At 39.0% G+C, this 15,672-nt stretch overlaps 1 protein-coding gene across 3 annotated transcripts in view; it reads right to left on the reverse strand.

Moving 5' to 3' along the window:
- Positions 1-15,672, reverse strand: part of STXBP5 (syntaxin binding protein 5 (tomosyn)) — a 210,740-nt gene that overhangs the window by 17,821 nt on the left and 177,247 nt on the right. For all 3 annotated transcript variants that reach the window (XM_006891652.1, XM_006891651.1, XM_006891653.1), the window contains 4 exons: positions 10,512-10,751; positions 8,651-9,020; positions 8,004-8,169; positions 631-742 (listed from right to left, as the gene is read on the reverse strand). In XM_006891652.1, the coding sequence (XP_006891714.1) occupies positions 631-742; positions 8,004-8,169; positions 8,651-9,020; positions 10,512-10,751 (888 nt within the window). The remainder of the gene's footprint in view (positions 1-630; positions 743-8,003; positions 8,170-8,650; positions 9,021-10,511; positions 10,752-15,672) is intronic.

The following is a 15,672-nucleotide window of genomic DNA, read 5'->3' on the forward strand; positions in this document are numbered from 1 at the left end:
GTCAAATGCCTTTGCATAGTCTATAAGGCACAAAGAGACAATGCTTCTGGTATTCTTTCAGCCACAGCCTCTTCTAAATCCTGCTTCAACACAATGGTACATGGCTTTAATCCACCAGCTGCTCTGTGCGTGGAATATGGGCTCGTGTGTGATTTACTGCCTCTGAAAACCTGTGGAGAGTCAGCTACGAGTCAATTCCGACTCAAAGGTACTCAACCTCAACAACAATAACAACAACAACAACAACTGTGTTTTATGTTCTTTTGCTTCCTTGTACCACATTTTGATAATTGCTTCTGTCTTATTTTTCAATTTCTTGATAATATTTTTAGGCATCACATTTAGCCCCATGAACACAATATGCAGAGTTATTCTATAGCTTGTTTGGGATCATTCTGGTATCAGAAATACTTATTCTGCTTTTGCTTTTTCTGTTTCATTACTCATAGTGTGTTGAGTCCCATTTATCTGTGACTATGCGTGAAAACTTTTTGCAAAAATAATTTGAAGGTTTAGAATATGATACATGCCTTCAGAGAACATATTGATCTGCTTCAGCTAGGGGCTTAGGGCTCTAGCACCTGAATATATTCCCAGGTTACACGACACAAATGAAATAAATGAACTTACATAGTTCCTCTCTATCAAGAGACTGGGCACCACCTCCGAACAGGCCTTTGAAGAATCCCCGGTTTGGTGCTTCGGGTGTTTCTACCGGAGTGAAGAGTTCACCCAACATTTCCTTCAAAATAAGAATAAATTGTATTTGTTAAAAAGTTTCAGGAAAACTAGAATTCAGAAAACTCACACTGTAATCTCTTTTAAGGATCTAACAGTATCTGCTAAGATCTACGGCTAATGAAAGTCAGATAATCAGCTCTAATGCACAGCAACCTAGCAGGTATGAGATTCCGAAGACTAAACTCTAGGGCTCATTTGCTATTTTGGTTAGAATCCCTTCTTTGCAACCTTGTGAAACATACTCATTAGTTCTAGTACCTTGTCACTATTTAAGATTTCATTAGATTTTCTATTATAAATGAGCCGAATCAATCAGCATTACTTTTCTAATCAAGATGTCTTTTCCTTGCCTGATTGGCTAGAACCTTAATGCTGAACGAGAGTGAGCAGAGTGGACCTTTTTCTTTATTCACAATTATCACGGAAGGAATTTTGGTTTTCATTATGTTGACCTAAGTCTAGGCTTTTGGAATATATGCTCAATATTCTTGTTTCTAGCTTGTTCATGATTATTTTTAAATTAAAGAGGAATGTTCATTTTTGTCAAATCCTAATGGCACTGATCTTAATTTTTAAGTGTCAAGTAACCCTGTATTATAGGAATAAGCTTTTAATTATGATGCTTAAATGACACTTAATCATTATCCTTTCAACATATTGTTAGCGTCACCTTACTAAAGTTTTGTTTAAAATTTTTGGTGTTAGGTATTTTTTATTTCCTCTAATTTACCTTCCAGAAGTGATCTTAGGGAAAAAGCCATCATGCTGGGAAAGGTGGACGGTCATCAAAAGGGAGGAAGATCCTCAATAAGTTGGACTGACACAGTGACTGTATCAATGGGCTCAAGCATTTCAGAGGCCGTGACGATGATGCAGGCCAGGCCAAGGTTCAGATCGATCTATTGGGTTAGTATGAACAATAAGCCATGGTCTTTGCAATCACTTGCTATACATCAGAAACTGGACAATGAATAGGAATTAAAGAAAAAGAACTGCTGCCTTTGAGCTGTGGTGCTGGAGAAGAGTCTTGAATATATTATGGACTGCTAGAAGAACAAACAGGTTCATCCTAGAGAGGGTGAAACCACGCTGCTCCTTGGAGGCAAGGATTCTGAAGCTTCGTCTGACATACTGTGGACATGTTGCAAGGAGGGACTAGTCCTTGGAGAGGGACATCATGCTTGGGAGGATGGAAGAACAGCACAAGAGAGAAAGACCCTGGATGAGATGGACTGATTCAGGTAATAGGGTAGGTGTTTTGGAGACAATGAGGTTGGCTCAGGAGAGAGCAGCGTTCAGAGCTGTTGTACATAGGGATAGGGTCGCTTTGAGTCACATGCAACTTGATGGTGTAGAACAACAACATGAGTAGTAGTTGACTCAACGGCATCTAACAGCAACAACAACTTCTATGGTCTTGAGTTTCATTCCTGGGATACCAGAAAATGGTTTGAAACTTTTGGCTTTTGCTTCTACGATTTAAAAGGATCCCTAGTCGCACAGCTTTCAAATGTTTGAAAGGGCAGTGGTTTCTGTCCATCATCTGCTCTGCTGGAGAAAGCCGAGGCGGTCTGGTTCCATGATGGCCTACAGTTTTGGAAACCCTCTGGGCAATTCCACCCTGTTCTATGGCGTTGGTCTGAGTGGGATCAGACTCAACTGCAGTGAGGCTGGTCAGGCAGGTCAGGAGAAGTGTTCCATCTACCACTGACTGGCTAATACTGCCGGATTATCTTCCTGAGTACTTTATCCAATATTCCATTATAATACGCCAACTAATGGGAACTAAAAAAACACCAGGTCCCAACGATGGTAGCTGGAATACTAAAGTGTATCTGATTCAGGCCATGGTCTTTTCAATCAAGTGCTACCCATCTGAGATCTGGGCAACGAATAAGAATGAAAGAAGAATTACTGATGTCTGTGAGTTGTGGCGTTAGAGGACTGACTATTCCATGGACTGTCAAATGTCTTGAACAAAGTGCAGACAAAGCGCTCCCTGGAGGCCAGGCTGGCAAAGCTTCATCCCTCATGTTCTGGACATGTTGCTAAGAGAGGCTACTCCTTGGAAAGAAACATGCTGGGAAAGGTGGAAGGTCAGGGAAGGAGAGGAAGCCTCCTAATGAGACAGACAGACACAGCGACTATAGCAATGAGCTCAGGTGTGTCTGAGATTTTGAGGACAGCACGGGACAGGAAATGGTTCAGGTCTGTTCCCAGGGTTACTGTGAGTCATACCCAAGTTGACAGCACCTGCTTACAATACCTGGCCCCCGGAGCTAACACGTTATAAGGGAAAAGGCTCTGTGTAGATGTGATTAACCTATGGTTCTTATTATGGGATATGATCCTCACACAGAAAATTCACTGCCATCAAGTTGGTTCGAACTCACAGTGACCCTTCACTGGGTATCTGAGGCTATGAATCGTAACAGGAAGTGATGGGCCATCATTAGCTTGGCAAAATCTCAATCCAATTACAAGTGTCTTTATGAGAAAGAGCAGTGGAAACACGCAGCAGAGAAGGCAGTGTGACCAGGAAGGCAGAGACTGGAGCGAGGCAGCCACAGATTGAGGAATGCTGGAAACCATGACCAGCTGGGAGATCAAGCAATGGACTATCCCCTAGAACCTCAGGAGGGAGCCTGGTCCTGCCAACTTCTTGGCTTTGACTCGGTGAGTCATTGTGATCTAAAGTTTTTAGAACAACGGAAAAAGAAATACAGCTGCTTTGGGCTATCAAGTTAACAGTTACTTGTTATAGGAGTGGCAGGAAACAAACACTCCCATGAATGATGAGTTTTCTATGCTGAATTGCTTACAAATACTGTTTTGGCCCTGTGTGAGCAGCAGGTGTGGTGCCTCTAGGTGTGTAAGGTTTATCATTTGGATGTCTTTCCTAGGCAATCATCAACTGTTTATTTTGTGCTGAAGTCATTGTATTAAGGAAAGAGAAATGAGGATGGGATATAAGCCTCACGTCAGCGCTAGGCACTTTTTCTTGTGGACTGCTCTCCTAGGAATCAGCATTCAGCCTGCACCACCCACTCGCCTCTAGTTACACCACAACTGATATTCTACAGGATCCTGGATTCCTAGTCTCACTCGTCTACACACCACTAACGCATCATCCACAGTGGCCATTTAGTTGTGCCACAACCGACAGTCGACAGGATCTTGGATTCCTAGTCTCACTAGTTTACACGCCAACAACGCATCACCCACAGTGGCCATTTAGCTGTGCCACAACCAACGGTCGACAGGATCTTGGCCCACTGCTCACCAGTTTCTCCGAAACCTGCCTGCGTATCTATGGTCACATGAGTCTCTGAGAGACCCTCTCGTGAATCATTGAACCCAAGGGCCACTGAGGAATTGGGGAACTGAGCCATGGATGGAGCTGTTAATGTTAGAAAGTAAGGACTTTTATAGCCTGTTAAGCATTTGGGACTATGTCGACCTGGCACTTCCTATAAACCATCTGCTATTAATCTTAGTAGGACGAACTGTAACAACAGTTTGAACTAATTTTTTCAGCTGGTCCTTTCACTGTCGGTCTGAGCAGGATTCTGCTGAGTATTCTTGGAGGATCTTCTGCAAATCGCTAGGGTTCTCTGCGTAATTCTCTTTTTAAATCTATTCTAGGGAGCTCTCATGGCCTAGTGGCAAGAAGCTGCACTGTAATCCCAAAGGCTGTATGAATCCACCAGCATCTTTGCTGGAGAAAGATGGGAAATCTCCTCTTGGTATAATTTACTGCCTCTGAAAACTTGCTGGAGGGTCTGCTATGGGTTGGTTCTGACTTGCTGGTCCATAACACCACCACCACCAAGCTATTCGAAGACCACTAACTGACTTGGTCTTCTCAGACTCTAAGTTCCATCTTTTCAGCTCAGGAAGCCTGCCAAGCTTTGCCCCCTCCCTGCACTCTCCTAGTGAGCTTGATTGGCTTAGTGGTAAGGAGTTATCTTCCAACCTAAAGGCACAAGGTCTGAATCCACAAGCTGTTCCTGGGGAGAAAGATGAGCAATATTCTCCTGAGTCAGCTACGAGTTGGTTCTGACACAGCAGTATAGTGCAACTCTCCTAGAAAATCCATCAAGTCACTAAACTTGGGCGACTGCAGGGTTCACATTCTCTGCTCTTGATCACCCAGGATTACATCATTTTGTTCTCTGATCTCTAAGGTCTTGAAAAATCATTGTTTTCAGAGGTATCATCTACTTTATATTTTGTTTAAACTTAAGTGAATGACTCAGTGAAAAAGAAAAGAATACTCTCGGAGCTAAAGAACAGGGTTTACAAAGTTCACAGACTCTGTCATTCAATAAATCTTCAACCAGGAATTATTTTACAGTTTCTGGGAACATGGTGGTAAAGAAAGTGCTACTCCTGCCTAAGGATAACATTCTACCACAAGCCACTAGCCCTGACAGCATATATGTCACTTACTTTGGAATCACGGAGGCATACAGAACATATTTTTAAAAGAAATTGATAAAATGAGTTTAAAAGGGCATTTCATTTAAACATAAAATTTACAGTAGCTTCCACTGACTTCTATTAAAGAATAAGCATAGAGAAAGAGAGAGCAAGCAGTTGGCCCAGCGGACAGAAAGCCATGCTCCCAAGCCAAAGGTGGGTGTCTCTATTCTGCGGCCCTCAGGCCTGCCTTTAATTGTTTTTGGTGAAATATTCTTCTAGGTTGTATAACCCTGGTATGTCCACTTGCTGTTCAGAGGTAACTCGTGAAGCTGAAGACTGTTGCCCATGGTGGACAGTGTTTAGTGAAGCTCCCTGATTAAAACAAGCTTGGAAGCAGGAGTGGCATCTGCTTCCACAATAGCTTGCCTCTGGAAACCCTGTGAACCTGGAAAAAGGACGAAAGTTATACAGGAAATGTCCAGGACTTTGTTCATAGCATCGCTATGAGTCGCCTGCAACTCGATGGCACTTAACAACAGCAGCAGCAGCTGCATCTACTGACTTCTATTAAAGAATGAGGTAAAAATATTGACAAAAAAACTTACCAAAAACAAAACAAAAAGATAAATAAAAGGAAAAAGAAGGTAAAAAAATAAAATATTGCCCAAAGGCTAGAATTAATGATCTTATAAAAGTGATGAATGAAACTGATGCCTCTGGATATGAGACCATACTCAAATGTCCGTATTTTATCTTAATAGAGTATTTTACCATTAAAAAAAGTAAGTGGGAATTTAAAGGCTTATTGTCATTAAAAGCAATATTTTAACTTCAAAGCTTAAGAATCTTAAGTTTAAAATAATCTTAAGTAGAAAAAAATCATCCAAATGTAAACTGGGAAATTTAAGTCTAAAGCACATGTAATTCTTAAAAAGTATACAAACTTTGTATGCAAACCAATGTAAAATTAAAAACAAATAATCAACCAACCCCATATAACTAATTCAGTTAAAAGAGCTGCTAGAGGGGAGCTCTGGTGGCCTAGTGGCAAGAAGCTGCACTGCAAGCCCAGATGCACACGGTTCGAATCCACCAGGTGCTCTTCTGGGGAAGGAGGGACAATTTCCTTCTGTACCAGTCAGATCCAATTTGACGGTATACACACAAAAGGTAATAAAATAAAAATTAAAAAAAAACTTAAAAAAAAATAGCTGCTAGGTGGTACAAATGTCTGTTCCAAGCTGATAGGTTTGTGGCTTGAACTCACCCACAAGCACTTTGGAAAACAGGTCTAGAGATTAGCTTCCGAAAGGGCAATGAATGTCAACTAACAGCAACAACAATTTTATTTTACTGTAAATATTTATAGCATTATCTTTCAGGATAGGTTTTACCTTACTAAAACTATAACAGCAAACACCTGATACTCACTAGACACATACTGTGTTGTGTACCAGGTAGAATGGCAAACATTTTATGGGCACTGTCTTGTAATCAATACTTGACCCCCTAACTATGTATTTTTAGTCTAATTTTAGAAATTATGACTATCAGACATACTAAGTGACTAAATGATAATTATTAGCAATTAGCAAAACTTGAACAGTCTTCTTGCTTCTAAAGATCATGTTCAAAATATCAAATTTATAAACAAGTAAAATAGAGTTGAATAATTGCAAGATTTCACAAATTCTTCCAAGTAGTGGCTAACTCCAAATAACAAACACTTTAAGCTCAATATTATAAGTACACTTTTATTATTTTATAAAGTGAAGTGAAATATTCATTTCTAATATATACATGTAAGCACATCAGCACTCAAATAATAAAAGGGATGGAGCTCTTGGTTTAAAAAATTCCTGATCTTTCAAATAAAAAACAAACTTAAGAAGGGAGAATTTTTTTTAATATCTTTTTTAAAATATTCTTACACAATCTTGTAATTGACAAGAAGGTGTCACATAATTTGAACTAAAATGGCTATAATTCTTTCCATTTAACATGTTGCTTTTAGAAGGGCTTAAGCCATCTATTGCCAGAAAGTTGATTCTGACTCATAGTGGCACTACAGGAAAAAAGCAAGAACACCTGGCAGAGAATGCAGCGGTTAAAATACTAAACTACCAAGGGCAAGGTTAGTGGTTCAAACCCACCGGCTCTTCTGCAGGGAAAAAATGTGGCAACCTGCTTCCACAAAGACTTACAGCCTTGTAAACTTCACGCCGTAGTTCTGCTCTGTCCTGTGCTATGAACTGGAATTAACCGTGGTAATGACTTTAATCTTAACTAAAGGCTTTGGGTTTGAACTGTCAACTCTTGAGTCAGCAGCCAAGTGTTTCACCCTAGAGCCAGCAGAGCTCTTTGATTGTGGGGAAAGGATATATAATGTATTACAAATTGGATTGTTTGCCATTATCATTGGGAAGAAAGAAAACTAGAGTGATTAAAAGTCTGCCGTATTCTAACAGTCTGATGAAGGCCTTTTTTCCCACAGGCATCTTAAATCACACAGTGGAATGATTCATAAAAAGTCTTGTGTTTCCCTGGGGATTCTTTTGTAAACTCAAACAAGAGCAACTTCCTGTAAGTGTAAGGCATTAACAGAGTGAAGGCGTCTTAGAGCTTGGAAGACACGAGTAATTTTTATCAGCCACTCAATGAGGGTTGGTGGTCTGAATACACCCAATGGGAATGCAGAAGGCAAGGCCTGACAATTGTCTTCCATAAAGGCCACAGCCAAGAAAATCCAATGCAGCAGTTCTCTGTAACTAGGATCACCAGGAGGTGGGGGGGCGTCACAGCTCTGAACACACTACAGGAAAATGTTTCTAACTTACTTGAAGATTTTCACAGGTCTCTTGACTATACGTCAATCTCTGGATTTCTGTTGGTGAAACCAGGTACAATGCTTGTCCATTGTTGGTGAAGCAGAACGTTCTGGCTATCCGCATGTTGGTAAGTGGCAAATAATAGACATCCAACAGAGGCCTTAAACTTGGCAAACTTGGAGAAAAACAAAATTCAAACAGAAACCTTTGTTACTAATAACCACAGTGTATGCTTTAGTCTTGAACAAATTCCTACAGAAAGTAAAAATAGTAAAGAGCTCAGAAGCTTTATTTTTCAGACTGTGGGCTAGTGTTAAGAAGCTGCACTGCAATCCCAAAGGCTCACAGTTTGAATCCACCAGATGCTTTGTGGGATAAAGAAAGGAAATCTCCTCCTGTGTGATTTACTGTCTCTCAGAACCTGCTGGAGGGTCAGCTATGAGTCAGTTACACTTGATGGTACACAACAACAACAACAACAACAAACAACTGGATCATCAGAGGTGAACACTTTTGCTGAATGAAAAAGAAATCCTCTATAAATAAGATTTTAATAAATAAAAACTGATTTTCTTTTGAACCAGATAAAAGTCTGTAAAATTGTGATATGAAGGAAAAATGCTAATTTGATGTAAACAGAATGACATCATTTTTACCTAAAAGTCATAATATGTCCATTGGCACAGAAACACGCAAGGCAGATACTGTTACTCAACGCCACGATGTCTCCACGGAGGACAAATGAGGTCTCTGTGATGTTTTGCTTATAAACACAGTTCTGGTTTGGCAGTGAGATGACTTTTGCTTGCTTTTCCGAGCATATCACTGCATACTGGTTCTCACTTATTTCCTGAGAAGATGAGGGGGATACTGAGACTGGCCGCCGCTTTTTCAACTTCTCCTTGTCATCCTTCTCTTCGGGGACATTGTGCTCTCGCCAGGGTTCATATGCTGGTGGCATCAAGCAGCCTGTGGTATCCAGAAACGCCATTCTCAGGATTGCACCTTTTAACCTCAGTAGAGTGCCTATAACAGAGAAGTTTAGTAAATAACAGATATCTTCATCAACAGATTGAATGCACTTATTTAACTCACTGATAAATGAAGTTGTTTGGAATTATGTCTCCCTTCACATACACCAAATGTACTAAGGTGTATCTGAGCCAGTGACTTGGTTACGAGATGACAACCACTGCCCATGAGTGGCTATCAAGCACTTCATATCTGGCTTCTTTAAACTATGGTGTACTATCAGGACAAAAAACACAATAATTTCTGTTTTATGCTTCTTAAATGTGGCTCCTAGCAAATTTAGGCAGCTCTGGTGGCCTAATCCACAAAGTACTGGACTGTTAACCAAATGACAGCGGTTCAGCTAGTCTGAATCCATCATCTGCTCCAAGTGAGTGAGAGCCGTTTCCTCCAATTCTGATATAACAGCCTTTAAAAATAAATAAATACAGGAAAAAACCTCACTAAGAAAGAACTCCGCAGTTTCTTTATACATTTGAAAATTATTTTGGGATTAATTCACAGCTGATTTGTTTGGGATATTTTCCCCAAGCAAAAAAAATATTCAAAATATTTTAGGGTGGTTAATATTAACTATATATGTTTAATCCTGCTTGCTCTCATTTTTATTTATTGGAAACAAATCTTATAAACTGATATATTGTAAAAAATTTAGAACTACAAATAAGCAAAAGGAAGAAAAAAATGATAAAAAACCCACTGTAAAATAATTACTGCTAACCTTTTGATTTTCATTTCCCAGTTTTTCATAACTTATGTATATATCTGCTACTTGCTAATAAAACAAATTAGTGAATATATCATTATTACATCACTTGTTTTCTTTAATCTAACAACTCTGCATTCCACACACTCACCTCAATAAATCATTTTAGTGTAACAATAGTTAATAAAAGAAACATTAAAATAATCATAAATTTCAAGTATTATTGAGACTCACTACATAAATCATTATGAAAAACAGAATTCTCACATCTTCAGACCTCAGTCCACATCCACAAAATTAAAAAATCCAATCTGATTTAACATTTGAAGAGAGTACATATTTATCCTTTATAAAAGTTAGTATTAAGTCATCTTTTCTTAATGTCTAAAATATTTGAGACTAAAAAAATCTAAGAGGTTTAAAAATTATACTTTGCAATTTTTCTCACAAGTATGTACCATCCTTTTGCTTGTAGAACACGGGTTTTAAAGTAATGGATACATACTTTATAAAAAGAATTTTTTTTCATCTTTTGTGCTAGACATGATCATACAGTTAGAGGAAATGAATAACCTGAATGGCTGTACAAATAAAATTCTCAGGAGAAATAAGTGATGTACGACATCACTTAAGACATAAAAACAATCACTGTGAAATGAAATTTAAAGCTTAGAAAATCCAGTTCAATTCAATAGCAAAAAAAAAAAACACAAGCTTTCCACTGAATAAGTCCGTTACACCTTTCTAGACAGTTACCTGCAGTGCCAGAGTGTACGTACCGCTTGGAGACACGATGACAGGCTGGAGAAGCCTCTGCTCCCCTCCTGGGGGCAGGTTCAGTGCAATCACAAGCACTGTTCCTAACGTCGTCCCGACCCACAAGCATGGTGAAGGGGCTGAGTCCGCCTTCCGGGTGAAAGTTTCACAGAAATGAAGGGCAGAGATTGCTTCTCGAGATTCTTTATCAATGCTGGTTACACTGGAACTCCGTGATCGGCTGAAGGAATTATCTTTCACATCTAAAATGATTTTTAAAAATGTTGTAAATCAGACTGCTCAAGCTATAAAGTAGGGGATTTCAGTGGCGGTATAAATTTGGCTAAGCAGTTTATCTGTAAAAAGGAAAAATCTATATAGCACAATCTAAATTTTTTAATACTCAGAAAAAACAACCTGCTTTTATGCTAGTGATTTCCCTCCTCTTGGTTAAAAATAAGATGCAAATGAATAAAGGCCCACTTCTTAGCACTGAGCTGAGTGCACCAGTTGACTTCTCAATCATGTGCATGTGACCCATCAGCTCTCTGGTGCAGCCCCGCCAGCGTCCAGACACTTCTCATCCCAGATCTGACCAAGCGCTTTCTCATAGTCCTGTTTCTTCCCTGGGTAAGAGAATTCATGCTTATGTAGAGCTATAAAAGTGTGGCTATTTTACATTTTCGACATGTAAAAAATCCTTACTATTTTTTCCATGCTGAAAGGAGGAGTTTACAATAGTGAAATGGCATAAAGTAAAGCTGGATTTAGTTCTGAAAGGGCAACGCCTTGAAAACCCCAAGTCCTGTCTACCTGCCACATACATGGTACTGTCCTGGGCAGGACTCACATTGATGGTAGCTAGGAATAATAAGTCTTAACAGCAACTCAACTCGAAATCTTCTTGCATGTCATTTTTACTGTCGTCATATCTAAGGCGTTTCACATAAAAATGTGTAGCTGGTATCTGGCTCAGACTTGACTTGCTATCAGGCACGTGACTACTTTTCCCTGGCTCTCATTGAACTGAAAAGGAAACCTATATGATACACAGGTAAGCCTTGCTTTGTGAGTTTGCTATAGGCCACTTTACTTTTAATAAAGACTTCTTTAATACTTCTATTTGTTAACAGAAAGAACTTCAAAGAGGATTTTTACTTTAAAAAAAAGTGAGAAGCAAAACTAGCGTTCAGTATTTGTCCTCTGGTGGGCAGCTGAAGCGGCGTGTGTACCTGGCGCATGAGTGGCGTCTTCAGCCTCTGGGCTAGGAACTACGTTCAGCATCTCGTCATTATCGTTTTGAACTCTGGGAAGACTGTACACACTAACTGTTAGTGTTATTTTAAGTCTTAATGTGCTATTTGGTACGTTATATTTTAGAAATGTCTCAAGTCTTTTCTCCCATTGATTAATGCTAATTGCTTCACGCCACTTTGGCTTATGAAAGGTTTTGTAGGCTTGCTCTACCCTTGGATAGTGGGGGGAACCTTTATTCAAAACTTTCACTCCTTTTTTTGCTGTATTTTCTGTGCTCAATGTATTTTTTTTTTTAATTCTCTGGAGTACTAATTTTTCCTAAAGGCACTATTTTTAATGACAGCCCTATTATCCAAGAAATAATACTCCATCTGAATTGGGCTTCCCTTGCTCCCCCTTTACTTTTTCAACACATCTTTGGGGATGCTGAGTTGGGTGTGACATTCTATTTCACTGCTCTGTTTCCCCTCAGTGTTCATTACTCTTATACAGCAACTCCGGATTTTCTCTGAGGTTATGGCACAGTCTCAGCTATCTCCCTTCCTTTATAATCCCTATCGAAAACTGGTCCCAATTAGATTATACCAAACGCAGTTATAATTCTGTGACTTGGATTTAAAAAAAATTCTTAGATGATTCTCTTTATCTATCTCCATATTCACACTTTACTTACAAGCTCTATGATGCTTCACAAAATTGTTGGTAGGTGCCGTTGAGTCGAGTACAACTCATAGCAACACTATGAAGAGCAGCTCTGAACCTTGGCCCATCCTGTGTCAGCTTCACCATCTCTGACGTACCTGAGCCCACTACCACAGTCACTGTGTCAATCCACAAAGTTGAGGGTCTTCATCTCTTTCGCTGGCCCTCCACCTTCCCAAGGATGATGTCTCTCTCCAATAACTAGCCTCTCCTAGCAACATGCCCAACGTATGTGACGTGTAGTTTAATCACCTTTGCCTCCAAGGTGCACTCAGGCTACACCTTCTCCAAGCCAGATCTGCTTGTTCTTCTGGCAGTCCACGGTCAAAGGCCCTAATTCCTCTTGGCCCAATGTTCTAATGCTGTTCAATTCCAGTTCACCATGGCAAACAAACTGGGGTATTTGATGTTCTCCAAAGATAATCTGCATTTGCCAGGCTTCGGGTGTTTTTCTCATTCTTTCTGGATTGACTGGCACGCTGACCTTCCTCCGTTAGCTACTGATCATGACTTTTCTCTGACTCAAGTATGCTGACTTCATGAAGTTTATCCTGATTCCATCAAAATATTTTTTCTCTTTTTCGTTTCTTGAGTTTGTTTTTAAACTCTCTATCATCCATAAAATATATTTGTGCTGCAGTTATTTGATGACACGTCCCACACTAAAGTGACTAGATGTTTCTTAAAGAGAATTGTGGTTCCTGACATCAGCACCTTGCGTGTAAAAGGTACTTGCTTGATACTTGCCCAAGACAGATGTACAGTTGAGAATATGCAAGAAACCGTATTTTTGCTACACTATTAAAATATTTTAAATTCTCAGTACTTTCTACTGTTTACATCTGATAAACTATTTCTCAAAGCACATACTTTCATTGCTATCTTAAGAGAAAAAAGGAAAAAAAACCCTACAGACTTTTAAGTTGCATTTTACTAAACAGAAAAAGTGTAATGGAATTTCAGTTATCCTCAAGTGGAAAACTATACAATCAAGATTTATATTCATAGAAATTGGAAAACCTTCCCTGAAATAAGACTATATAGAGCAATTACAATGATAGCTAGCCTCTGTGAACAATAAAAATTCTAGTCCTGACAAAAGCAATAGGTCATTCCTAATTTTGATTTCTAAAAATATCTTCCTTTTGCCTGAAACTGCATTTCCTGTTGTAGATTATGGTGTGGTAGGAAAAGATCTATTATTGAATAAAAAATTACTTTCCATGGTCAAATAGCTCATTACTGGATGAGTTTGTAATATGGTATTGACTCCAAATATTAAAAATCTTAAGTTATTTTCCTATGATAATTACATGTAATGTTATTTAAAACAAAACACACATAGCACAAGGAAAATCAACATGTTTTTGGTGGTGATGTAGTGACAGCAATGGAAAGGGATGATACAAGATGGTCTGATAACAACAATTTCAATATAAATACCCTATAAAAAGTCTATTCTAGACAGCGATTAAAATTACAGTGAGTGGTTCAGAAGAGTCTACACTGTTATTTACAGGCCAAGCAACCAGTATTCTCATTTAAATGGTTAATTTAACTATATAAAATTCATCATCTACATCGACATTTTTTATGATATATCTTATCTATAAAAATATGTGACCAATAAAAGCCTAATAAAGATCAATAAAAACAAAACAAAAAAAACCAAAACCCAACACAAAACCAAAACCACCCACCAAAGCCTCCTGAGTTTTCCAAAATATAGATGCAATGGATAGAGTTAGGATGCTTATTTCATCTGCTTATAACTGGGGTTCAAGGTGAGTCAGTACTTGGAACAGCTCATGAATTATAACTACTCGTACTAAGTCAGATGCTGCAGATCCCTGTTGTTTGATTTACAGAAACGGGGTAAGTTAAACAAACAGAGCTGTGTTGTTGCCATGTGCCACTGAGTTGAAACCAATGCACAGCTGACCCTCTAGCGGGCTTTCAGAGGCAGTAAGCCTCTAGGATCAGAGGGACTGAGGAGTAGTGATGTCAGTTTGAGGACTAAGGTGCATCTGATTCAGGCCATGGTCTTTCTGATTACTAGCTATGCATCCAAGGCAATGAAGAAAGATGACAGAAAAAGAACTGATGCCTTTGAGCTGTGGTGTTGGAGAAGAAGACTGAACATCCCATGGACGGCCAAGAAAATGAATAGGTATGTCTTGGAGAGAGTGCAGCCAGAGTGCTCTTTGTAGGCAAGTATGATAAGGCTTTGCCTCACATACTTTGACATATTGCTAGGAGGTGCTATTCCTTGAAAAGGACATGATTTTGGGAAGGGTGGAGGGTTGACGAAGGAGAGGAAGACCCTCAACAAAGTGGATTGACAAGGCAACTGATGCAATGGGCTCTGAGGGCCAGGAATTGTGAGGATGGCACAGGAAAGAACAGGGTTTGGATCTTTTGCTCATAGGACCGCTATGAGTTGTACTCAACTCAATGACACCTAACAACAATATCACTACTATATTTTTATAATATCAAGAGAATATATTAAATTATATATATTTATCTATCTCCATCTCCCTCCCTCTCTCCCTTTCCCTCCTTCTCTCTCTCTCTCTCTCTCTCTTTCCTCCACAGGCAGTGGTATATGTTACAAAATTCTATAACCTCATCTCAAAACATAATACAGAGATTGATTTGTTTAGGCTTAAAAATTAGTTCATTAAAAGATAATTCATATTAAAGTAGAAGACACTTAGACGCTATGGCATTTGGAAAGTTAAGGTTGCTAAGAAAACATACTTCAACACAATTTCCCTATAAAAAAAAAGAAAATTTAACCTCCAGAAGCTTCAGAGCTGCATGACAGCTCAACAGTTTCATAACATCAGGAAGTCCGAGATTATCAAGAGGATTATCATCCACTTCTACACAATTCCTTCCTGACCAAGGAGCATCCAAGATGAAAAAACAAGAAGCTTTACAGAAAAGTAATTTCTGCAGCCTGTAGGAAATTACTTAGGCAACACAGAGACCAGCTCAAGGTGTACAACAGCCAATTACAACTGCCTTTGCTATTGTTAGTTGCAATCTGGGCATTTAAACAAGTAGAAAGAGTAAAACCATAGACTGAATAAGGAAGAGCTCGAATGGAGTATAAATTTTATTAAATAAGACTATTCATAATGTGGACACTTAAAAAAATGGGTTCTAGTATTTTTAAACCTCTTTAATATACTTCCATATATTTTCTCAGATTTTTTT

Source organism: Elephantulus edwardii, unplaced genomic scaffold (genome assembly GCF_000299155.1).
Source record: "Elephantulus edwardii isolate Elephantulus edwardi_28Jun2011 unplaced genomic scaffold, EleEdw1.0 scaffold00102, whole genome shotgun sequence".
Lineage (NCBI taxonomy): Eukaryota > Metazoa > Chordata > Mammalia > Macroscelidea > Macroscelididae > Elephantulus > Elephantulus edwardii.